This window comes from Heteronotia binoei, chromosome 4, assembly GCF_032191835.1.
Source record: "Heteronotia binoei isolate CCM8104 ecotype False Entrance Well chromosome 4, APGP_CSIRO_Hbin_v1, whole genome shotgun sequence".
Classification (NCBI taxonomy): Eukaryota; Metazoa; Chordata; class Lepidosauria; order Squamata; family Gekkonidae; genus Heteronotia; species Heteronotia binoei.
The window spans coordinates 160,219,284-160,245,431 of NC_083226.1; the positions used below are offsets into that span (position 1 = coordinate 160,219,284).

The 26,148-nt window shown below is 46.6% G+C and overlaps 1 protein-coding gene across 9 annotated transcripts in view; it reads right to left on the reverse strand.

The window, feature by feature from the left end:
- The window catches only part of NEDD4L (NEDD4 like E3 ubiquitin protein ligase), a 415,196-nt gene that overhangs the window by 88,942 nt on the left and 300,106 nt on the right, over positions 1 to 26,148 (reverse strand). For all 9 annotated transcript variants that reach the window (XM_060236126.1, XM_060236125.1, XM_060236124.1 and 6 more), the window contains 3 exons: positions 8,067 to 8,128; positions 7,384 to 7,483; positions 3,033 to 3,199 (listed from right to left, as the gene is read on the reverse strand). In XM_060236126.1, the coding sequence (XP_060092109.1) occupies positions 3,033 to 3,199; positions 7,384 to 7,483; positions 8,067 to 8,128 (329 nt within the window). The remainder of the gene's footprint in view (positions 1 to 3,032; positions 3,200 to 7,383; positions 7,484 to 8,066; positions 8,129 to 26,148) is intronic.

Below are 26,148 nucleotides of genomic sequence, written 5' to 3' on the forward strand. Positions count from 1 at the left end.
CTGGACAAAATGAGTAGAGGTGCATAGATTTGGGGAAGTAAATGGCTTTAAGTGTACTTTGACACAGAGCTACTATTTTTATACACATATAAACAGCAGAAGCTTATGATATTGTACTGCTGTAGCGAGGCTTCTTCGAGCGAAAGAGCCTTTTTACATGGTGACAACTTCCAAGCAGGAGAGAATGCGATGTGGCAAATCCCATTGTATAAATTCAATGGTTAAACAATAAGAGAAAATGTCCTAAAGGGATAATCTCATTTCAGTTTCACAGTAGAGAGAAAAAACACACAACTAAACCAAATCTTAAAAGGATAATTGACAAAGCAAAATATTAAATGGACCAGACAAATTTTATAGCACGGAATTATATCAGAATGTTGTGAGAAAATCTGTCCTAATAAAACTTGCCCTAAAATTAAACTGCGAATCAGTATCTTAAACCACTAGCAAGCTTCAGGATCGGCCCTTATTCCAAGGGGTACAGGAATCTTAATTATGCTGTCCCAAATCCAGTAAATTTAATCCACTTTATGCCAAAATACATCCTCTTATGTGGCAGTTACATCGATTTCCAACAGAGGCATTCCCAAAGACAGTGTTTCAAAGCCTGAGGTCTGGATTAATTAGTAGCTCAATTCTGTGTTTGCTAACACTGAAGAAAACCCTTTCTTATTGACTGAGACTGACCTTCTGGGAAATGCATTTACAGATTTCAGCCTGCATCTCAGGTTAAACCCTAATAATTTAGTTTAAATTAAGTGGTCGATCAGACTGTGAGTTTTACAGACGTAACTTAAAGGGATGAAGCAGCAGCTGGTGCAAATACAAGGAGGGAAAGGCTTCCATAAATTAATGTCCAATGGACTTAGAAGGGTATAATCCTGTTTGTGATAGCACTGTAAGACAACTGGGTTTTAGACACCAACTGTAATGCATTAATGGAAGGCCATCACTACTACTGTCAACATTAAAGCATCAGATTTTGCTATAACATTCAAGAAGTTAAAGGCTAAACAATTTTTATTGTGCCCTGACCTGGATAGCCCAGGCAAGCCTGATCTCATCAGCTCTTGGAAGTTAAGCATGGCTGACTCTGGCAAGTCCTTGGAATACCAGCAGTCAAGAGGGCAGGGGCAGGCTTTATTCAGCGGCCTCTCTGAATATCCTCCAGGCCCTGGTAGGGATCAGTCACCAGAGGTTGCCATGACTTCCAGGTGCACACATGCGTGCACGTGTGCACACACACACATTAAAATACAATTTTTAAAGTTCCAGCATAACCTTTACATGGACTAGAACCTGCTTCATCATAGGCAATGAGTGGCTCCTCATTAGGCAGGCCTTTTATGTAGGAATTACAAAAAAAATAAAGCAGCAGGTTCAAAGGGGCTTCAAAGAGTGAGATTTAATGACATAAAATTTAAATCTATCCCTGACCTAGATGAGTCAGCCAGCCCGATCGTGTCAGATCTCAGAAGCTAAGCAAGGTCAGCCCTGGTTCATACTTAGAAGAGAGACCACCAAGGGAGTCTACAGCTCTTAGAGGAACATTCATAAACAGAGTTTATTTCAAAGCTCAGGACCGGGCAGGCAAAGGCAGGCAACAGCAAAACATCTCTGATTGTCTTGTGCCTTGAAAACCCTACAGGGCCTCCGTAAGTCAACTGGGACTTGATGGTACTTTCCACCACCAAGGGATCTCTGGGCCCTGACCTACATGGCCTAGTCTGGACCCATGTTGTCCAATCTCAGAAGCCTAGCAGTGATGGTCCTGGTTAGTACTTGGATGGGAGACCACCAAGGAAGTCCAAGGCTGATACACAGAGGCAGGCAATGGCAAACCATTCCTGAATGTCTCTTGCCTCGAAAACCCTACAGGATCACCAGAAGTTGACCGCAAGTTGACTTGACACCACTTTCCACCAAAATTTAAATCTAAAAATCCACAGACCAGTCACTAATTTTGCTCAGCTATTTAACTTGTTGGTCTCTACAAATCTTGTTGGTCTCTAACAAATCTAGTTGCTACACTGTTGTTGTTAATTCAATTCATAAACTGTCCTCCAAAGGGCTCAGGGCAGTGTACATCATAATTAAAACATACAATAAATTAATTAAGCATCCATTACATTAATCAATTTACAGAATAAAACCATTAAAATACAATATACTCAGCGATGGCATACAGTATAAATCTCTCTTCCACCATAAGGGTGCATGTCGATCAGGGTTTTTTTTTTGTAGTGGGAACTCCTTTGCATATTAGGCCACACACCCCTGATGTAGCCAATCCTCCAAGAGCTTACAGGGCTCTTAGTACAGGGCCTAGTGTAAGCTCCAGGATGATTGGCTACATCAGGGGTATGTGGCCTAATATGCAAAGAAGTTCCTGCTACATAAAAAGCCCTGACGTCGATCATGGGCCAAGTAAAGTGGAAAACCATTGCTGTCCTCAATCGTAAGCCTGGTAGGACATCTCTGTCTTGCAGAACTGTATTAAGTCCCCCAGGACACAAATGCTGTGGGGCAGAGAATTCCACCAGGTGAGATCCAGAGCCTGGCTCTGGTTGAGGACAGCTGGACATCTCTTGGATCAGGGATCATCAATTATCCATAACATCTGTAAAGGTATTTCCCACAGTGGACTGGCTACAGAAGTACAAGCATACATCTTCAATTAAAGAGCCCATAAAATCAGCTGAAACACTGTGAGATAAAATGGCTTTATATTTCCCACCGTCCCCTACAACACAGTAATGATGGTGCCCTCCTGACTACTACAGGCATGCCATGTTGGAGCTCTGATCGAAAAATCCCAAACATGGGTGGATGAACAGCAAATGATCATAAGGCATGGGACAGGACAGAGACACTGCTTAGAGAAGTAAAATCAGCACGATTCCTAAGGAAAGATACGACCACAAGTAATAACTATTGATAGACAAATTTTCTCGGAATTTGCTTAGTTTTTTCTCCATCACCCTGCCTTGTGGCTTATAATTATAGGTAGCGTGAAGAAGGATACTTACATTAAACTTGGCCGGTGCCACTGTGTTGTCCTGTTGTTATGGTTGACATAGTAGGTACGTCCAAGATTATCCACTTTTTCTTCCCATCCAGGAGGTAAGGGAGGGGGTGGTAACTCTTCCTGGCGCTGAGAGGCAGAATCATTGGAGTCCACCACCTCCCAGCCATGCTTCAAAGGGGGGAGGGTGAAAAAAAGAAAGTGTAAGGTTAATTCTAAGTATCTGCAGGTCCATCATGGAACGGAAACATAGGTGCTTTCCAATGATGAAATTGCACTTAACAAAGTGGTAGCTGCTAACATTATCATACATTTATTTATTTGCAGCGAGCTGTTCTCCTAGTACACAAAAGAGTTTAGGGCTGGAATGGACGGGTATACTGACAAGCTCATAACACGTTTGGGCCATTTGCTCAGTAGTTGAGCATATGCTTTGCATGTAGAACATCCTGGGTTCAATCCACAGCAGGTCCAGTCAGAAGGCTCAAGTAGTAGGAGATAGGAAAGACTTCCACTATAGTTCACAGCAGGGCTTTTTTTTTTTTTAGCAGGAACTCATTTGGCATATTAGGCCACATATCCCTGGTGTAGCCAGTCCTCCTGGAGTTTCCAGTAGGTCCTGTACTAAGAGCCCTGTAAGCTCCTGGAGGATTGGTGTGTGGCCTAATATGCAAAGGAGTTCCTGCTACAAAAAAAAAGCCCTGGTTTACAGTTCCTGGAAAGCCACTGCATTTTCAGAGTAGACAACATTGATCTTGATAGACCAATGTATATACAAGACGGATGTCTTGACCCAGTATATATAATATGCTAAGAAAAATATGATTTAAAAAGCTCAAAAAAGACTTTGGACCATTCACTCTCTTGTTCCTAACCTATGTTAGAGGGTTGATGTGAGACAAAATGGAGGCAGGGAACTCCCTGAGTTCCTTGGGGAAGTGTGGGATAAAAATCTTGTAGAAAGAAGTAATTTATTCCACTGTCTTCTTAAAGCTCAGTTCTAATATGTAGCATTGTTAACCAGGGGTGGACCAACCCTTTTAACTGAGAAGGTAATTTCCCAGGGGGCCACTGCCCCCAAAAGGACACCAGCGGCCAGAAAAAGCAAAACCAAGCCCCAGCAATCCTGCCCATGCCACAGGGGGCCCTTGGCTCAGAATCCCCATAGAATCACAGAATTGGAAGGGGCCATAAAGGCAATCTAGTCCAACCCCCTTGCTCAATGCAGGATCAGCCAAGAGCATCCCTGACAAGTGTTCGTCCAGCTGCTGCTTAAAGACTGCCAGTGAGGGGGAGCTCATCACCTCCCTTGATAGCTGATTTCACTGTTGAACAACTCTTACTGCAAAAAAGATTCTTCCTAATATTCAGTCGATTCCTTCTCACCCTTAATTTAAACCCATTATTATGAGTCCTGTCCTCTGCTGCCAATAGGAACAGCTCCCTGCCCTCCTCTAAGTGACAGCCCTTCAAACACTTCAGGAGATCAATCATGCCCCACCCCCCCTCAACCTCCTCTTCTCCAGACTGAACATTCCCAAGTCCTTCAGCCTTTCCTCATAGGGCTTGGTCTCCAGGTCATCAACAATGACAATTAATGTCAGCTTTCTGCCTCTTCCTATACTGCAGCCAGTTAGGGCGAGAACACAATGGGAGAGCTCTTGGCCATTGGTGGCCCCAGTGGGCAGAGTAGATGCGAAGAACTGGCCTGTAGAGCCGCATGGGACCACCCAACTGGGCTTGCTCCAGGGCTATTTTTCACTCGCATCATTAACAAGCTCTCTATACCTACACCTCAACAGAGTAGTTCTGTTCTGAAACTTTGGCATGGCAGCCTAGGAAGGAATTCTGTGTTTGCTTCATATTCCAGAACTGATATTTATTCAATTAGTTCGAAAACAAAGCTTCATTCTAACTGTCATCCCAAAGAATAAAGACTGAAATAGCTCATGGCTGATTCACTCGTCATAGGATAGCAAGATATTGTTTCCAAAAGAAGCACGCTCCAGTTCTTGGGGCAGATTCACACAGCACTTTTAAATGCATTATGGTGTGGGTTTGTTTGACTTGCAACATGCGATAAATTGAGGAGAAAGCGGTCACCCTACAGCTCACCGTGCCCACAGTGAAGTTACAGGAAGTCAGCTGCGTGGTCAACCACAATCCAGAAGTATGATGAAGTGGTTGGATTAAAGTTTTGCTGCAGAGTCAATGCTCTGAATGCCACGAATGCATGAAGCTGCCTTTTGTTAAGTCAAACCCAGGAACTATGATGGCCAGTATTGTCTACTCTGACTGGCAGCAGCTCTCCAGGGTCTTAGCCCCATGTCCCTTCAAATCGCTGGCACAGGTAAAATTTGTTTGTGCAGTGTACAAATTGTCAGCTTGGCAAAACTGACAATTGTGTAAAAATGATCTTCTGAATGGCTGCATCCACTGGACCCAGATGATGATTTTTGGCACTCAGGTGCTAAGACATAGTACGGGTATTGCTCATTCATTAATAGCATTTAGCCTGCATGCAAACAAATTTGCTGGCATAACTGTTTGACCTGACAGCGGAGCAAGAAAAGTTATGTAGGTGATAAAATAGTAATGGAAGGAACTTTTCTATTATTAAGAAGCTGTGGGTATTATTATTGACTGTAGTTTGCTGAATATGATGCCTGTTTATAGTTTGATTTTAAACGATATGTATGGTTTTAGTGTATTTATTGTTGATCTTAAAATTGTTGGAAGCTGCTTTGAGCTGTTTTTGGGAGGAGCGGGATATAAATGTACAGAAACAATCAACAAACAAATCAAAAATAAATATTATAAAAACTCTCTGGTTTAACATCTCTGTGAGGAATCTAGCCACAGGGAAATTCTACACACCATGTTCTTGGGGGCCAGGACCAGATCTATATGTTTTCTGAGGGGGGTGTGTGTGCAAAATTAAAAAACAACGCCCCCTTATGGGCCCATTTTATCTTATGGACCCATAGAATAGAATGGACTCCATACCCAATTTGGCACTCCCCCTCTGGTGGCACCTGGGGCAATTGCCCCCTCCTAGATTTGGCCCTGTTGAAGGCAGACAGGTGAGAGACAGCCTCTCCCTTCTTTCTTGGCCAACTATTCTACTGATTCATCTTTTTCTGTGACCAAAGTTGAACTTGGCCAATCAGAGATAATGTCTCATTGGTATCCAGCCTGCTTTATCAGGATTGACAACTTTCTGAGCAACACGAGCACTCTTGCCTTCTGAATTTGGATTTGAGGAAACTTAGGTCACTACCATCCTGTGGGAATGGTGGTTCAGTGGTAGAGCATCTGCTCGGCATGCAGAAGATCCCAGGGTCAATCCCTGGCATCTCCTTGGATGAAGTAGGAGGTGATGTGAAAGACCTCAGCCTGAGACCTTGGAAAGCTGCTGCCACTCTGATTAGACAGTACTGATTGTGGTGGAACTAGGGTTTGATTCAGAATAAGGCAGTTCAATGTATTCATATAAATGACAAATCTGTTGCTTGCATGCTAACCCATCCTAAGAAACAAGAGGGTTGCCTTGATGGACCAGTCCATTTACTCCAGAAATCTCTTTCTAGCAATGGTTCTTTGTTGTTTGTTTTCCCCAGCTACGTGCTATTAAGGTTGGAAGAAATGTTATGTTTCCTTTAAGATAGGTAAACAGTAGGACTATGGCCCAATGGTAGAACATCTCCTTGGCAATGCTCCCGCTAAGCTCCACAGTCTTGTGAGCAAAAATTCTACTTTGTGAGCTACTGGCATTAAAGTTGTGAGTTTCTGCATAAATTAGTGTGCTCTGCGGTCATCCTTCCTGAGCTAAGACAAAAACGTGTGAGCTGGAGGCTAAAAATCTGTGAACTAGATTACGCTAACTCGGCTAAGAGGGAACATTGCGTGCAGAAGGTCCCAGGTTCAATCCCTGACATTTCCGTTAAAAGGACCAGGAAGTGGGTGTTATAGAAGACCCTCTGCTTGAGACTCAGGAGAGCTACTGCCAGTCGAAGCAGACAATGCTGACTCTTCCAGGCCAATGATCTCATTCACTATATGGCAGCTTCATGTGTGTTCACCTGGACCCTGATGTCAGCTCACTTTTGTTTCCAAGCAATATGAGCTATCAAGTTGCTACATTGCTAGCATGCCTATCACCATTACTTCAAAGTAAGGAAGTTTCAGAGGGTAGCCATATTGGTCTGCAGAAGATTCGAGACCAGGAGCACCTCTGGAAGCTTATATCTCAAAAAATCATGTTGGTCTCAAAGGTGTTCCTGGACTCGAATCTCGCTGCACAGATAAGGCGTAATCAAGAAAATAGGAAACACCTCAGATTAAAAACGACTTACCTCAGAGTCCTCCCTCTGGTCATTGTCCTCGTCTTGGCCACCATTCTTTGGCATGTAGGCCATCTTCAGCCTCAAAAAACCCTTTACCCGAGATTTGTGGCTATCAGGAAGAAAACAAGAACATAGGAGCTACATAATAGTTTTGAGTGCTAGAAAAGCAGTTGCTTAGAAATTAGGATGGATGGATGGATGGATGGATGGATGGATGGATGGATGGATGGATGGATGGAGGCCTCATTTTGGGCAGGAGCTCATGGGAGCGGAGCTCTGGAACCTCTAAATGTTATTGTGCTCTTTCTTACACCTCCCCCACACTTGCTTCTGGGCTCCATTGTTCAAACCCCCATAAAAATTTTGCTGAACTCTTAAGATTTGACAAACTTTCTAATATTTCCCCCCAACAAAGAAATGGGGAAATAACCAAAACATATAAAGCAGACAGAAGGGAATCTTCATCATGCCACTGTGGCCACAGAGGAAAAGGTAATTTAAAAAGTGCGATGGGAGTAAGGTTTTATGATGACAATTATAATTCAAGAAGCATTTTAAGGTAGATGAGATGCTGAGCTAATTTAGTACACCATATGCAAATGAGTTATGTAAATAAGTTGTACTAATGGCTCCGGCATCTTTTTCTACGAAATGACTCCTGGATGGATGAATGGAAAGACAGACAGACTCACCTTCTTGGCCTGAGAAGGAAGTCTTTAAATGTGTAAGGCCGTTCCATAGTTGGGTCTTCTGTCTATTGATACAATGATAAAAATTAAGTCAATAAAATACTCTAGAACACATTCTTGCATGCCTGACAGACGTTCCGAGGGAGTTTCAAACAAAATTTCCATCCTGAAAACGAACTCTGCCTCCGTTGGCAAGTGGAGTGAACAGTCGACTGGACTTTTCCACTAGGTGTCACCCTTAACACCATTATCGTGGTGACCAAACAAACAACTACCCGGCGCAGAAAAATACTTAGGAGACAGGAGCAGTCAGAGATGCAAAATAAATTAATATATTAACCACTTTGCTACAAAATAACACTGTAACCCCAATGCCAGAGTCTGCTCCCTTCCGTGCTTCCATCACAAATGTGCTTTTAGCATTAACAGAAGAGTCAGGCCTTTTGTTATGTACCTTTACCTCCCTTCCTGTACACATTCACACATCAGCACGGTGAGTTGTAGTGAAAATGAATCCTCTCTTGAAGCATAGACAGCTTTTAGAGGGGACTGGATAAACATATGGAGCAGAAGTCCATCAGTGGCTGTTAGCCACAGCATATTGATAGAACTCTCTGTCTGGGGCAGTGATGCTCTGTATTCTTGGTGCTTGGGGGAGCAACAGTGGGAGGGCTTCTAGTGTCCTGGCCCCACTGGTGGACCTCCTGATGGCACCTGGTTTTTTGGCCACTGTGTGACACAGAGTGTTGGACTGGATGGGCCATTGGCCTCATCCAACATGGCTTCTCTTATGTTCTTAAGAGCAACAGGGAGTGGAGAAGATCGCCCCATCCTCACCTTCCCCCTGAACTCTTCAAGCAACTATCTACTGTGGCACAGGGCTGCCTACTCAGGGTTGGGAAATTCCTGGAGATTTTGGGGGTGGAGCCTGGGGAGGGGGAAGAGGACCCTTAACAGGTTATAATGCCTTAGAGTCCACCCTCCAAAGCTGCTGTTTTCTGGAGGGGAATTGATATCTGTACCCTGGCAATCAGTTGTAATTCTGGGAGATCTCCAAGTGCCACGTGGAGGCTGGCAACCAGGACACCTGGTTGAAAAGGTGAAAGGCAGAGATCTCTCCAGACCTCAGCTCTTTAACTACTGGCTCCCCCATTCCCTAGCTATGTTGAACGCTGCAGAGTATGGGCATACAGCAAGAGTTCAGCAGGACGCAGAGGTGAAGTGCTGTACTGCTATGTGACTAATGTCCAAACTGTAAGAATATCCATATAATGACACAGCATCTTAAAAGCCCAGAGTCAAACACTGTAGCAAAGGGAGAGACGCTCTAACCAAAGGAGTTACCTTTCCAGCAACGTGGGAACTCAGCTCTGAGAGGTGCCAATTAGTGTGATAATCGCAGCCAGCAGTGCAATTGCTGCATCCACAAAATTCTGTACTGCTGGCAAACTACCAGGTAGATTATTCCATTCTAAATATCAGCTTGCGTGCCTTGTACCTTGCAACATCCCATGACCCAAGAATTATTGGTGTAAACTGGCAAAGCACTAAAAAAAGAGAATGGTCCTCAATGAAATTACATGAATTTTGCATTTGTTGTTACTTGTTAAAACAGGCATGAGGGTACTCACAAGATTTAGGATGGGTCCCTGGCATGGGGCTTGATATCTATGGATGCATTGGGCATCCTGACTTAGGCCCCAGGAGTTGGGGTAGATGGCTTGCCAGTTCCTTCTGGGCCCATGACTCTGTTTTGGGTTTATTTGGGGTCAGCTTGCCATTGTTCCTGTGATGCAAGCAAGAAGCTGAAGTTCTCACTATGTAGATCCTCCCTTATCTCTATACCTACTTCCAAACACTGCAACTGCCTATTGATAGGAGGAGGAAGAGGAGATTGGATTTACGTATACCTGATCCTTCACTCGGAGTTACAGAGCAGCTTACAATTTCCTCCCCTTCCTCCCCCCGCAACAGGCACCCTGTCAGGTAGGTGGGGCTGAGGGAGCTCTGAAAGAACTGCTCTTGAGCGATCAGCTCTCAGAGAACTTGTGGCTGACCTAAGGTCACACCAGCAGCTGCATGTGGAGGAGTGGGGGGATTAAACCTGGTTCTCCAGATTAGAACCCACTGCTCTTAGCCACTATACCAAACTGGCTCTTAATTTTTGGCATTAATTTCTTTCTGGAGCAACTGAGGGTTAAAATAAAACTGCACAGTCCTCCAGAACACCCTAAGCCACCAGCCCTTCCAACACAATCAGTCTGCAGTCATGAAAAAGTAGCACAGCAGGCTTTAGCTTTACTTTTGCTCGATATTTTAAAAACTGATGTAAACCTACAACTTTATATTTTTTTCTTATTGCATTCTTTAAAACATTTCATGCTCCGCTGAGACTCAGTGAGAAAGTCAGACCATAAGAAAGTAAACAAATCATACAAAGAGCTCGCGGCAACTGAAAAATCCAAGAGCCTGTTCAACCTATGAAGCAGTTACAATGCTTCCTTTCAATATCAGCACCCCTCTGATGAAATCAACAAACTTTGAAATCCTCAGATCACTTCAAGGATTTTTAGTTTGCAGCGGAGATTCGGTAGACATATACCCTCATTTACGTGGGACGACAGTAACAGGTTTGTTCTAGTCCAGTGCTGATCTGAATTGTCATTGATTGTGATGTTCACTTTGAAAATGGCCCTATCTGTGAGGCAGAACTCATCGCCAAAAGCAAAAACAACCCCCCCCCCCCAAAACCAGGCAACTGAAGAGAAATCAAAGTTGTCCAGGTTGTTTCATGTGGAGCAATTTCTTAACCATGGAACGCTGAAGCTCCCAGAGAAGCGTTAAAAGCATAATTTTCAAAAGAACTGGTTTTGACATACCCCTTGTTTAAAAACTATATTACACTGAAATCCAGTCTTATCCTTTATTTCTACACCTGTCACAGAAGTATGCTGCATTTGAAAGGCACTTCTTGAGCTCTGTTTCCTTTGGATTTCTATAATCTCCATTCTCTGCTGAAAACCAGTGAGGCGGCCATGTCATCGCTGTCTGCAGGGAGCCCTGCTGCAGAAGCCGCAGATGATTGCCCACACGCAGCAAGTCCTGAACTACACGGTCTTAAAAAAACAGCATATAAGTATGGTTTGGATGGGAATCATGAGTTTGATGCAGCAATAATGTCCACCGATCAAAGGGATTTCCACAGGGTGTTTTTTTGTAGCAGGAACTCCTTTACATATTAGGCCACACACCCCTGTTGTAGCCAATCCTCCACGAGCTTACAGCAGGCCTTGTAATAAGAGACCTGCAAGCTCTTAGACGATTGGATAAATCAGGGGTGTGTGGCCTAATATGCAAAGTAGTTCCTGCTACAAAAAAAGCCCTGGATTTTCATCAGAAGAACAAGATTTTCTTGCTCCCCTTCCCACTGCGGCAAAAAAAATGCCCCCCTCCCCAATGTTGCTCCTGGAGTGCCAGTGGGGTTGCCAGGTCCCCCCTGACCATTGGTGAGGGATGCGGGGGGAGCAAGGTTGCCAGATCCAGGTTGGAAAACTCCTGGAGATTTGAGGGTGGAGCCTGGGGAGGACATGGACCTCAGTGGGGTACAAAGCCACAGAGTCCACCTTCCACAGCATCCATTTTATCCAGCCAGGGGAACTAATCTCTATAGTCTGGACATGAGCTGTAATTCCAGGGGATCCTCAGGTCCTGCCTCGAGTCTGGCATCCCTACCAAAGTGGATGAAAGGGCTGGCCTAGCCTTTTCCCTTCCTGAGTTCCTGGGAAGGGAAGCCACACCACCCTCACCTGATTTGGCCCCTGGGCCACATGTTTTACACCCCTGGTGTATCCATTCTGGAATTAAGTTCTCACATTATGCTTTCTGTAAAAAAATTTCACTCATTCCAAACCAGAAAACATTTCACAGGAATGTCCCCCCCCCCCATTCACACACACATTACGTCCCCAAATTTCCAATTTTTCCACCAGAAAATTTGGGGTGGGGGGAGTCCTGGAAAAATTAGAGTGTTTCCCCCACACAGGTCTTCACATCTCTGCCAGTACATCCTTCCTTCTAACAATAACCTGCTCAGCTGAGAGGGATGACGATACAGTTTACTCATTTGCAAGAGGCATTCTAGCGATGCCTGCTTGGAGTTCTGTGTAAGGAGAGTCTGCATCCTATCAGGAGAGTCATAACATGTACCTTGACTTTTATTTAGAAGCAGACAGAGAAATGCCTGAGGTCTTCATGTGCAAAGTGGAGGGGCCATGGCTCAGCGGTAGAGCATTTGATTAGCATGCAGAAAGGTTGCAGGTTCAATCCCTGGCATTGCCAGTAAAAAGGACCAGGCAGTGAGTGATGTGAAAGACCTCTGTCTGAGGCCCTGGAGAGCTGCTGCTGATCTGAGTAGACAGCACTGACCTTGATGGTCAATGGTCTGATTCAGCATAAGGCAGATTCATGTCTGTTCAATGAGAACCACATTAAGGAGGTGGGAGATGCTGCAGCCCTTTAATAATGTTTAAAGTTACTACCCAGTATTCTGACACTATGCTCAATAAAGTCTGAAGCCTTCATTTTCTAAATACTAATCCTACTACTAATAAGTGATTTTTCTGTTCAATGAAGGCAAAGAGAAAAGAGACGTAGTATATGGATTTTTGGCATGGCTGATGTACATATGGCTCTGACCTGGATAGTCCAGGCACTGCCCAACTGGCCCATATTTTTCCTAGGTAGAGGCTGCCGGGGGGAAGGAAGGAAGAAAAGCTGAAGACGGGGAGCAGATAAAGATACACTGGCTGGTGAGTGGGAAGGAGAGAAGGAAGCAGGACAAGGAAAAAGGTTGTCAGAGCTTTCAGGGTAAGGAATCTAACAATAGTGCAGGAGAAGAAAATGAAATCCCTTCACAGGTCCTTGCGGGTCACCTGCTTGCTTTGTTTCAAATTTCTATAATCCTAGTCCTATTACTTTGTTTATCAGATGTCTTATTCTATTGAATGCCCTAATTTACACTGTGTAAACGGCCTTGAGTCAAAATAAGAATTATAAGTAACACAAATAAGCAGATAAACCTCCCTCCAAATTAAGCAGCTCTTCTTCTATAAGTGCCAATTAATTCCATGAATCCAACCACTTGCAGGGCTTTCCTGTTTTCACCTCATCCCATGCCCCGCTGCTGACTATGGGGTAAAACAGGAGGGAGAAATTGGTGGAATCAAAGTCCCACTTTCCCGAAATGGAAATGCTGTTCTCTCAGACAGCCTGCATGGCTGGATACGTGCCATCGTTATTCTTTTTAAAGGAAAAGAATTAGGCTCTAAACTTTGGTGTGCACCATGGTAGGATACAGTTCAGTGAGTTTAAATTTCAGAAAATTAGATTTGGTTTGAACATCAGGAAAAACATTTTAACATGAGGGATGTTTCAGTTTGTTGCATAACCCACTTTCCTGGCAGGGTTCAAGGAAAGTCTATTAGGAAATAATGGGTTGGATCCTACCAGAATTTCCACCCGATCTTGCCTGATTCCCCTCTTCAGTGTAGTTTCCCCTCATGTGGCAGCTCTCCATACAGGTTCCATAATGCCCAGCAAAAAACTTCCCCTAAAGGGCCCCTCCTCCCTTTTTAATTGATAGAATAAACTGCAGGATCCAGCTCAGTGTATGTACGAGCAGCGCTCTTTTTGTAGCAGGAACTCCTTTGCATATTGAGCCACACACCCCTGATGTAGCCAATCCTCTAGGAGCTTATTGCAGGGCCTACTGTAAGCTCCAGGAGGATTGGCTACATCAGGGGTGTGTAGCCCAGTATGCAAAGGAGTTCCTGCTACCAAAAAAAGCCCTGTGTATGAGTTTACAGGAAATCGATGAATGATCTGATGTGATACATTGCGGTGATACTTTACAGCTGCTCCACATCTAGAGGATCAACACTGAAGCAAAGATAAACCCAAAAAAGAAAATGCTTTGTATCTTTGACTACTGTTTCCTATTTTGATCTGAATGCAGGCTTGCTGTTTTATTTATTTATTTATTTATTTATTCCGGGATTTATATCCCGCCCTTCCCACGAGTGGAAATCGATGAATGATCTGATATGATACATTGCAGTGATACTTTACAGCTGCTCCACATCTAGAGGATCAACACTGATGCAAAGATAAACCCCCAAAAGAAAATGCTTTGTATCTTTGACTACTGTTTCCTATTTTGATCTGAATGCAGGCTTGCTGTTTTATTTATTTATTCCGGGATTTATATCCCGCCCTTCCCACGAGTGGCTCAGGGCGGCTACTTGCAGGCATGATTACTTGAATGCAACAGTTAAGGGAACAAGTCAGGAAGTCCTTGGTTCAAATGTCACCTCATCCAAGGGCTCCCTGGGTGCCCTTATGGAAACATTTCTCTGTCCCAAGACCGGTTCACCCAGCAGCATTATGAAAAGGATTACACATGTAGATGAAGTATGTACAGTGCTCTGAGTACTATGAGAAAGCATTATCATAATAATAAATTAACAAGCATAAATAATGTGGCTTAACACTGAACTTGCTAAGCAAGCCAGCAAATTCAGCTTTGCTCTTTGGAATTTCTTTGGCAGCTTTGCTCTTAAACAAACAAGCAGCAACCAACTGCAGCTAACACTAATTAGGTTTGCTGATTGCAATAAACGTAATTAGTGGTTACTCCTCTCCTATATGATAATAGCAAACTGATAGCCTGGAAAGATTCGGCCTTTTGACTATTTCTCAAAATGAAAAGAACTAAACACCAAATCAGTTTAGCACTTAGAAATAAGTGTTTGGCAGAATTTCAACAGCCACTAAAAAAAGGGAGGGAGAAACTAGGTTAAAGAGAGAGGAGAGGTATATGGTTCAAATGTTCTCTGTAAAACAATTCAGATTTCTCCCCCTAAGTTAACAACCTCTTTTATACGGTGGTTGTGAGGATAATTGAGGTAAGGATTGTAATGCACTTTGTATATCAAATTGAAACGATTAATTAGAGTAATAAAATGGCATATACTGATTGAAGAAACTGGAAGGGTTCCAACTATGCTGTAAATTTTTAATACTGTTACTTAACCCAAGAATGAAACTGCTCAGACATTTCTTTAAAACCTGTGCTACTTAAGCAAACTGACTGGGACAGCTGCAGCAAAGCTATATTAAAACTCCCAGACAAAGATGAAGTTATAGCGTTCAGGACACCAACAAAGCCAACTGAAAAGGCTAGAAACAGTCTGGAATTGTTCTTCCTTTCCATTCATTACTAAAAGGGGGAACTCGATGACTGATCTGATGTGATACATTGCGGTGGTCTTGTCTGTCCCAAAACACTTGGCATTAGATCCTGCTTCGTAAGAGTATAAATAATACCAGGAAACACTGTAGAAATAGACCAGGAGTGGCCAAACTGCGGCTTGGGAGCCACATGTGGCTCTTTCACACATATTATGCGGCTTTCAAAGACCCCTGTCAGCCAGCTTGGAGAAGGCATTTCTGTCTTTAAATAACTTCTCCAAACCAAGCCAGCCAGCGACTCAGAGAATGCATTTAAAGTAAAAGTTGCTTTCTTTCCACCTCTCCTTCCCTCCCATCTATTTGCCTGCCTGCCTTCCATCATTTGACATTCATGTCTCAAACACCTGATGTTTACTCTATATGGCTCTTACATTAAGCAAGTTTGGCCATCCCTGAACTAGACAGTTGTGGCTAAGGGGAGAAATTCCAAACCACTGCTTTCACATATTATGTACCAGGATTGGTATAAGGGAAAAGGAACCTATGCACTGACCCAAGCAAAATGGTTATTCATTTTAGGCATGATGACCATTTCCTCAGCTTTCACTCTTTGGTAGAATGTCTGGAAAACCATTTAACATGGGTGCCCCTCAGGAACTTTTAAACTTTTTTTTTTTTTGAGAATTTCGTTTCCATGAAGAGGTTCCCGAACTCTATTCCGCTGTGTTCCCCCAGAAAAAAAAGCCCTGCATATAAGCAAACATATTGTCTATGGCAGGGCTTTCTTTTGTAACAGGAACTCCTTTGTAGCCAGTCCTCCAAGAGTTTACAGTAGGCCCTGTAAGAAGAGCCCTGAAAGCTCTTGGAGGATTGGCTACATAAGAGGGATGTGGCCTAATATGCAAAGGAGTTCCTGCTACAAAAAAAAGCCCTGGTCTACGGAGGAAAAGAAATGGTCTGCAAACTGGATATCGATACAGAAACTCTTTCTGGTGGACAAGCAGGTAACACACCAAACCAGCTCTCAGGAATTCGATATTTCCTTCCTCAATGGCCCACCACAGACTTCCAGCCTCTTAGGGGCACTTACCCAAAGGTAAACACAAGCATCATGAAGAAAAAAAAAAAGCAGCTGATGAAACTTAAGAGCAAGCCTTCTCTTGTGGAAACAGCTGCCTGGCAAGCGGTGCGCCACCTCCCTCTTCTCTGCTCTTTGCTAATCCTGCGCACTGCTTGTTTCATGGGAACATGCAAGACATATGGCAGTTAGGCGCAAATGTGCACAACCCCTAGGGAGCAGGCAGCATCGGAAGCCTACAGCCTAGCACTGTTGCATCGCCCCTGTCTCCATCAAGAATCCCTGCGTGAGCTATAATGCTCACTGGATGACCTCGGACTACTAGTCTGTATCTTTCAGTCTAAACCAGCGGTGTCAAACTCATTTGTTATGAGGGCTGGATCTGACATAAATGAGGCCTTGTTGGGCCGAGCCATGTTAGGCCAGGCCATGCGTGTACCTATTTAAAATTAGGTAGCAGAGATATACATTTTTAAAATAACACAAACACAAATATATTTTTTAAAAACCGTAAAACATGCTTAAACCGTTAGCACTCATTGCTCTTAAAGGTGCTATCTTTGTATTTCTCCCATGGGAACCAGGGAACTGGGCAAAGGAAGCTCTGGCTCTTTCCTTCCTTCCCCAGGAGACTAGAGGGGGGAGGAGCCTCAGCCAATAGAAGGGAGAGAGGCTTGGCTCAATAGCTCTGCTATGCAATTGAGAGAGCCTGGCAGAGCAAGCTGTGATGCAAAAGGAAGCAAGAGAGAGGGAGAAGGAAGCAGATGACAGCCAGTTGCTCAGGGGCCTGATAAGAACCTTCTGAGGGCCTGATTCAGCCCCCAAAATGCATGTTTGACATCCCTGGTCTAAACTCTCTGGGAAGGCTGTAAGGAGATGGGGGGGAATGGGATAATCCCATCCAGGCACACCAGCCTGTACTCCTTTGAGGAATGGTTTAATTTAAATGCAAAAGAATGAAAGAATGGGAGGGGCAAAAGGCAATAGACTTTTTTCTCCCAGTCCCCCTACTTTTCAATAAAGGTAAAGATGTGTATGTGGACTAATGATGCTATTATCCGTGTCCCTGCCGGGCTCACTGGAGCCTTTAGGACTCAACTTGGGGACTTAAGAACAATGGGCAGTAGGATCCAAATCCCTGCTGCCCTGTTCCAATCACAGGCCCCCTGCTGGTTTAAATGATCCAATGGCATCCTAGAGCGGGAACCTTTAACTGTATATAGTTGGTCCCATTGGCCCAGTTGAGCAGTCTTCCAGTTCAGCCGTTACCACGCTGTAACTAATAAAGAGAGCTATGATCACTGCAACCGCGTCTCCTTCTTGCATCGAACCCATTATATTATAGTAAAGATGCTTAAACCGTTAGCACTCATTGCTCTTAAAGGTGCTTTCTTTGTATTTCTCCCTGTGCAAGCACCAGCTGTTTCCGACTCTGGGGTGATGTTGCATCATGACGTTTTCATGGCAGACTTTTTATGGGGTGGTTTGCCATTGCCTTCCCCAGTCATCTACACTTTCCCCCCAGAAAGCTGGGTACTCATTTTACCGACCTCGGAAGGATGGAAGGCTGAGTCAACCTGGAGCTGGCTACCTGAACCCAACTTCTGCAGGGATCAAATGCAGGTCGTGAGCAGAGAGCTCGGATTGCAGTACACAATCCTATGCAAAGCTAATCCAGTCTAAACCTGTTGAAATCAATGGGATTAGGGGGGAGTAACTCTGCATAGGACGAGTCTGTAAATCTTTGCTATTCCCCCCCCCCCCAAAAAGCAAAATTGTTCCAATGGTCCACCAATTCAAACAGTGAGAATAACATATCAGAAATGTTCAACAGAAATCCTCTATATTTATGGAACTCCCATGCACAAGAAGTTTAAGAACCAGTGCAAGACACGGGGGTCCTGTTTGGGCTGAAAGGTGGCACAGAAATGTTTTAAACAAGCCTTTTAATTTGTTCAGCAAAGTATTTGGAAGACAAAATTAAGGAAACAGATGAGGCATTTTATCCACCTGGGGCTCTGGTACAGGGAGGGATAGATGTTGATGCCGGTAAAGAAAATAGATTCCTTGCTACGCTAACATTCCATCTAGAGGCCAAGAAAACTGTTACAAGACATTTGTGCTTGTGGGACAACACAACCTCGACAGCCCTTGATGCCGCCCATGATAAACCTAACTTCATTGTTTAGGGACACAAGAGTGCAGAGAATATACAAGCTTTTATCTAAAAATGTTGATAACTAGGGTTGCCAGCTCTAGGTTGAGAAATACCTGGAGCAGTTAATAGCTGGGGTTGACAACCTCCAGGAGGCACCTGGAGATTTCCTGGAATAAGGACAGGTTTCTTACCTGTAACTGGTGATCTTCGAGTGGTCATCTGTGCAATCACACATATGGGTAATCCGCAGGATTGGCCCCGACCTCGGAGAGTTCAAAGCAATCTTGATCGTAGATCTGGCGCGCCTCCCGCTTGTCCTGGGAGGAGTCAGCTACTGCGCATGCCTGGAGAAGGGGGAGGTGCTTAGCCACTCAGTTTCTTCCCGCCGCCGGGTAGGTGGAAATAACTGTGCTAACTAACTTCCAGCAGCGGGGAAGGCTGGGTGGGTCTGTGTGATTGCACAGATGACCACTCGAAGATCACCAGTTACAGGTAAGAAACCTGTCCATCTTCTTCGTGGTCTCTGTGCATTCACACATATGGGTGATTAGCGAGCCATTTCTTCGGAGGTGGGTGCTGGATCTGTAAGAAAATGTAGGATTAGAGTGTAACATAATGATAGTGTTACTCACGGTGGTTAGTCGAAGATCGATCGTAGCACCGCTTGTCCGAAGGAGGCGTCTCGCCGGGCACGAACGTCGAGGGCGTAGTGCGAGGCGAAGGTAGATGTAGAGGACCAGACGGCTGCGGCGCAGATGTCCTCTATAGGTATGCCTTTCATGAAGGCGGACGAGGTGGCCACGGCTCTGGTTGAGTGGGCTCGTATATGTTGAGGGATTGGTTGTTTTGCCAGCTGGTAGCAGAGTTCGATGGCAGCAACAATCCATTTGGAGAGTCTCTGGGTAGATATTCTGCTGCCCTGATTATGGGTAGCGTAAGTGATAAAGAGTCTGGGGTCTTTACGGATTTGGCGGGTTCTATCTATGTAGAAGGCTAGGGCTCTCCGTGCATCCAAGTTGTGGAGTGCCCTTTGTCCCGCGTCCGCGGGGTGCTGGAAGAAGGCTGGTATAATGGACTGTCTTCCCAGATGGAAGGGAGAGACGACCTTGGGAAGAAAGGTCGGGTCAGGTCGGAGGACCACCGTACTGTTATGAAATGTCGTATACGGTGGGTCTGCTCTGAATGCGCAGATGTCACTGGCCCTCTTACCTGTGGTGAGGGCCGTAAGTAATGCCGTCTTCCATGACAGCAGGTGCAGTGGAATGGAAGCCATGGGTTCGAAGGGCGGTTTCATGAGTTGGCTCAGGACTAGAGATAGGCTCCAGGTGGGTAGAACTTGTTTGATTGGTGGGTGAAGGCGAATGATGCCCTTGAGGAAGGCTCTAGTCGCATGGTGAGAAAAAACCGTTGTGCCATCGATGCGGGGGTGGAAAGCAGAGATGGCTGCCAGATGTACCTTCAGGGAGGAATACGACAGACCCGCTCTAGAGAGCGTTAAGGTGTAAGTTAGTACCTGAGGTATGGTGGCATAGTTGGGGTCGAAGTTGTGTTGTGAGGCATAGTGTGAGAAGCGTTTCCACTTAAGTAGATAGGATTTCCTAGTAGATGGTTTTCTGGAATTCACTAGGACGTGACGGACCTCTGGGGGGAAATCTAGAAATTGATTCTCCAGGCTGTTAGCTTGAGTGACGCCGGGTTGTGGTGAAGGACCCTGCCGTCCTGTTGGGAGAGGAGATCCCGTGTTTGAGGGAGCTGGACGAAGGTATTGTTGGACAGGAGCAGCACGGTCGTAAACCAGGGTTGGCGCGGCCACCATGGAGTTATGAGGATGCAGTTTGTGTGGTCTACCTGAATCTTCTGTAGAACTCTGGTGATAAGTGGGATGGGGGGAAAGAGGTAGTGCAGTGTTCCGTTCCAAGTTTGTAGGAAGGCATCCCCCCTGGAGAGGTGGGATGGGGGACCTCTCATGTAGAAGCGGGTGCATTGGGCATTTGATGGTGAAGCAAATACATCTATCTTCGGTTGTCCGAAGACGTTGAAGATCTGTCGGATGTATCGACTGTTGATGGACCACTCGTGGTTGTTGGTCGAGTGGCGACTCAGGGCGTCTGCCTGGGTGTTGTCGGTCCCTGGTAGGTGCACGGCCGTGAGGAAGATGCCCTGGCTTATGCTCCAATGCCACAGTGCGAGGGCTCTCCTGCAGAGTCTGACGGAGGCGGTGCCGCCCTGCCTGTTGATGTAAAAGACTGTGGCGATGTTGTCGGAGGTGACCTGGACGTGCTGGTTCTTTAGCGACGGGAGGAAAGACCGCAGGGCCTTGTGCACTGCGATGAGCTCCAGGCAATTTATGTGGAGAGAGCGTTCGTAGTCTGTCCATTGGCCCTGCACCGTGAGGTCCTCTAAGTGGGCTCCCCATCCCCACTTGGATGCATCTGTGGTTACGATCACCGAGGGCGGTGTCTGTTTGAATGGCATGCCCTTGAAGAGGTGATGTTGCTTGGTCCACCATTTGAGGGATGGCACAATGTGCGGTGGGAGGGTGAGTAGTGTGGATTGATGTTGTGTGTGGGGGCGAAAAGTCCTTACGAACCACATTTGAAGGGGGCGCATGTGCAGCTTCGCAAACCGCAGAACTGCTGTGGTTGCTGCCATGAGGCCTAGCATTCTTTGGAAGGTGAGCGCTGTTTGGGAGCGCTGGGCGATGATAGTGTTGGCCATTGACAGTATGGCGAGTGCTCTGTCCTGAGGTAGGGAAGCCGTTTGCGAGAGCGTGGAGATGTCCGCCCCTATGAACTGAATCCTCTGGGTAGGGATTAGTTTGGATTTTGAGAGGTTGACTCGGAGGCCTAGGGTGGCCAGGGTGGAGAGGGTGGTCGAGACGTCCAGTTGTAGTTGCTCCCTGGAATGGGCGACGATCAGCCAGTCGTCTATGTACGGGAAGATTGATATCTGTTGCTGGCGTAATGTGGCTGCTACTACTGCCATGCACTTGGTGAAGACCCTTGGTGCTGTGGAGAGGCCGAAGGGGAGGGAGCAGAACTGGAAGTGCTGCCTCCCTACGGCGAACCTTAGGAATCTTCTGTGATGATGATTGATTGTTATGTGGAAGTAGGCATCCTGGAGGTCTATGGACGCCATCCATGCTCGTTCTGGGATGAGCGGAAGGATTGCCTGAAGCGTGACCATACGGAATTTCTTGTAGATTATGTGTAGGTTGAGTTTGCGGAGGTCGAGGATGGGTCGGAGTCCTCCGTCCCTTTTTGGTACCAGGAAGTACCGGGAGTAGAAGCCGGTGCGATGGTATTGGGGTGGGACTGGTTCTATCGCGCCCTTGTCCAGCAGAGACGCAATTTCTGTCTGCAGGGGTGCGGACGGGGGTGTGGTGAGGAATCGGTGGTGCCTTGGAGTGGATGTAAACTCTATCAGGTAGCCTCTTTGAATGATGGTGAGGACCCAGGCGTCTGATGTTATGGTCCTCCAGGCAGTGTAGAACGGTTGTAGTCGTGTTGATGGGTTTGGCTGATGAAGGGGGACTGGACGGCTCGGGGCAGGGAGGTCAGAGAGATGGTTTGGATGTGGTTGGAGGTTTCTTGGTTGTTTGGCGTCTGTGCTGAAAGGAAGGCTTGGACTGTGGTGGTTTGCGCTTCCATGAATCCTGTTGTCGTGGGGATCTGGCCCCTTTGTATTGGCTGGACCTCCAGTTCCTTTGTCGGTTGGATTGTGTCAGAGGTTGGGAAACTCCCAGACGTTTCGCCCTCTTCCTGCCATCGTCTACTGACGTGAGGATGTCATCTGTAGATGAGCTGAACAGGCCGAGGCCATCAAAGGGCAGGTCTTCCACCTTGTATTTGATGTCTGGTTGGAGGGAGGAGGATCTGAGCCACGCGTGTCTACGGAGTGCTATGGCTGAGGCCAAGGTTTTGGAAGAACACTGTGCAGCGTGCCGTGCAGTGTTGATTTGCTGTTTGCTCACTCTGGCGATCTCTTGCAGGGTAGTGGCGGCTGACTTCTGGGACGCCTCGGGTAGGGATGGTACCAGTGCGCCGAGGGAAGTGGTCAGGTTGTGGGTGTATGCGGAAAAGCATGCCATGTAGTTGAGGATTTTGGTTGTGGCTGTAGTGAGGGCGTAGATCTTTCTCCCGATCGTGTCGAGTTTCTTGCCCTCTCGTTCTGGTGGTACCGGGTGCCTAGTCTGCTTCGATTTCGAAGACGAATGCACGATGATCGAGTTCGGAGCCGGGTGAGTGAATAGGAACTTGGATTCAGGTGCATGTATCTTGTAGAGGGCTTCGACCTTCTTGGATGTCGGCGGTACTGATGCCGGTTTGTCCCATGCTTCTCTGAGTGTTTCTAGGAGGACGGGGAGCATGGGAAGAGATGAGCTGGATGGAAGATCCGCATGCACCAGATCGAATACGACGTCCGAGACTCTGGGGGCGTCCGTATTGAGCTTCAGGTTCAGCGAACTTGCCATGTTTGCCACGAGGTCGAGGTAGGATTTCGGGCCCTCGGACGGCGATAGGTCTGCTGGCTTGGCTATGTCGGATTCTGGGGATTGTAGGTCCGAACCCGAAGAGTGGTCGGAGTCGGAGAGTTCCTCCTCGGATCCGTCGTCGGTTCCCTGGTGCAGGTCGGGCTGGGGCGTTGTCTTGGGAGCCGTGTGTAAGGACTCGAGTGGCGGCGGGAGTTTCGGTTCGGCGCCGAGATTCGTAAGGTCGTCATGGTGAAGCGGTTCGACCGATGCGGAATGGAGTCTGTGTGAGCGATCTCGGTCGCGAGGAGACTCTTGGTAGCTGTGGTAATGTCGATCGTAGGATGGTGATCGTCGGTGCCGTCTTCGGTTCCGTGGGGATGGAGACCTGGATCTCGATGGAGAGTAGTAGTAGTGTCTCCCCCTGCGGTGGCTGCGGGAGCGACGGCGGCTGCGGGACCTGGTGCGGCGGCGACTGCGGGACCTGGTGCGGCGGCGGCTGCGAGACCTGGTGTGACGGCGACTGCGCGACCTGGTGTGCCGGCGACTGCGGGATCTGGTGCGTCTGCGACTGCGAGACCGCGGTCTGGTCGGGAGGACTCTCGGGGTCGAGGGTTCTCTGGTGAGCGCGTGGGCGTCTACAGGGTGCGAGAGATCTATGAATTTAGATGGGTCGAGGATCCCAACGGATGCGGTAGAGTGCGTATCCAGCAGTTGGTCTGGTGGGGAATTCGGAATGGACGGTGACTTGGATGAAATGCGGATGATTTCCAATGGAGTGATTGATGGTGTTGCTGTCGACTTCGATGTCGGAGTCTTCGGCAGCGATCCGGAGGCAGTGGCGCTCGGGTTCGGGGTCTTCGGCTTGGTGGTCGGGTTCGAGACCGAGTCGAGAGGTCGGGTCTTGTGCTTCTTGGAGCTCACGCTACCCGTCGGGTCCGAGTGGGCGGAATCGGAACGGCGGCGCTTCTTGGGGTCGTCCGACTTCTTGGAGTGCTTGCCGGTCTTAGGCTTACTGGGACTCTGTGCCACGGAAGCTGCCGACTGCGTCTCTCCCACGAGGTGTGGGGAAGATGGCGCGGGTTGTTTTTGTCCGCCATGCGGCATGGCCGGTCGGAGTGTGGTTTCCATGAGGTGGCTCCTGAGTCTCGCGGCGCGGTTCTTGCGGGCCTGTTTGCCAAATTGGCTGCAGTGCACGCAGGAGTCTGGACGGTGGGCCTCTCCAAGGCAGAACAAGCACAGAGAGTGACCGTCGGATGAGGGGATTTTGGATGAGCAGCTGGTGCAGCGTTTAAAGATTATCTTGTCCCTTCCTTCCATCCGCCCGGGGAGGGGGGGGGGGGAGGGGAAAAGTCCCGAAGAGATAGTAAGAAAAGGCCTTTTTTTTTTTTTTTTTTTTTTTATACGATACCAGGTAGAAGTAGAAGATGAAGAGTTGAGGTTGAAGAGAAGGTAGTTGTAGAGATTGCAATGAAGAAGTTGGAGATCAACGAGGAAGGTGCGATCCGGTCGGCGGTAAGGAAGAAACTGAGTGGCTAAGCACCTCCCCCTTCTCCAGGCATGCGCAGTAGCTGACTCCTCCCAGGACAAGCGGGAGGCGCGCCAGATCTACGATCAAGATTGCTTTGAACTCTCCGAGGTCGGGGCCAATCCTGCGGATTACCCATATGTGTGAATGCACAGAGACCACGAAGAAGATCAGCTGATCTCCAGGCGACAGAGTTCAGTCCCCTGGGGAAAATGCTGCTTTGGAGAGCAGACTCTGTCATTACACCTGCTGAGGGCCCTTCCCTCCTTGGGTTGCGAGGTCTGGGGTCTTTGGGGATATCTGGGGTCTTTGGGGATGGATCCAGGAGACTTTGGGGGTTGAGTGAGGAGACTCTGGGGGTGGAGCGAGGAGCAGGGGTGTGACAAGTACAATTGAACTCCGAAGTGAGTTCTCACTATCACATTTAGAGGGACTGCGCTCCTTTTAAATGCCTTCCCTCCTTTGGAAATAATGGAGGATGGGGGCACCTTCTTTGGGGGCTCATTGAATTGGATTCCCTGATCCAATCTTTTTGAAACCTGGGGAAGGAGAGGCACCAGACACTATGCTGAAATTTTGGTGTTTCTACATCAAAAAACAACCCCCCAGAGAACCACAGATTGATTCTCCATTAGCCCCTATGAGGACTGGTTTTCATAGGGTATAATGGAGTGTCCAGCCCCCAACTGGGGACTAGCAACCGTATAATACCTCTCCAGGCTCCATCCCTCCCCCCCAGAACTCCAGGATCTTTCCAACCCAGAGTTGGAAACCCTATCTAATAGCATGGTCAGTAAACCAGCTTTATGAAGGTTCATTTTCCCCCTCCTTCACCATGTAATGCAAAAATGTACTTTTAGCCTAATGTAGCTCTTGGGATGTTCTTAGCAGCTTTTTTCTTCACGGATGTGCCCACAAAGCCCTCCCCAGAAAGCTCCCACAGTGCCAAATTCTTAGCTAGCTTTCTTTAAAAGGCCTGCTCTACATGGAATCTCTTATTTGTCAGGAACACAGCCTATCTTTCTGTTTGGAACAGTTTTAAGAAAGTACATTTCACATTGTGAAGTGAAATGGTTCCACAAGGCAACAAAAAAAAATGCCTTGCAAATGCTTTGAACAGAGACACTGAAAATATTCTCATTTCTAGCAAGTCTTGAATGTGTTCCGTTCAGTATTTTTTTTTTTAATGCTTCCTTATTCTGCCTTGTGAAGGGATCGGCAAAGCGCAAACACATATGTCTCACACATTAAAGAAGAACAGGAAATTATAAATGGTGTGAATCTTGTGAATAATTTCAGTTTTCCACCCATTTTAACAACTATCCACAATCTTAAACTTCAGTTAATTTGTTTCAGTGTAATAGAAGGTCAACACGGAGATAAAGCTACTGAAAATAAACTTAGCAGGACAGTGCTTGATCTTTTGGCCTTCTAAAGACATGAAAAGGAAGCCCAGTGCCAATGTAAAGATCCTAACTACATAATCATGACTAGGAAATCTCGGCAGTCTAGGAGTTCCCCAACCAATCCATAATTTCTTGTGGTTATATTTAACACAATATTGTTAGTATTGATCAGGGCTTTTTTTGTGCATAGTAGGCC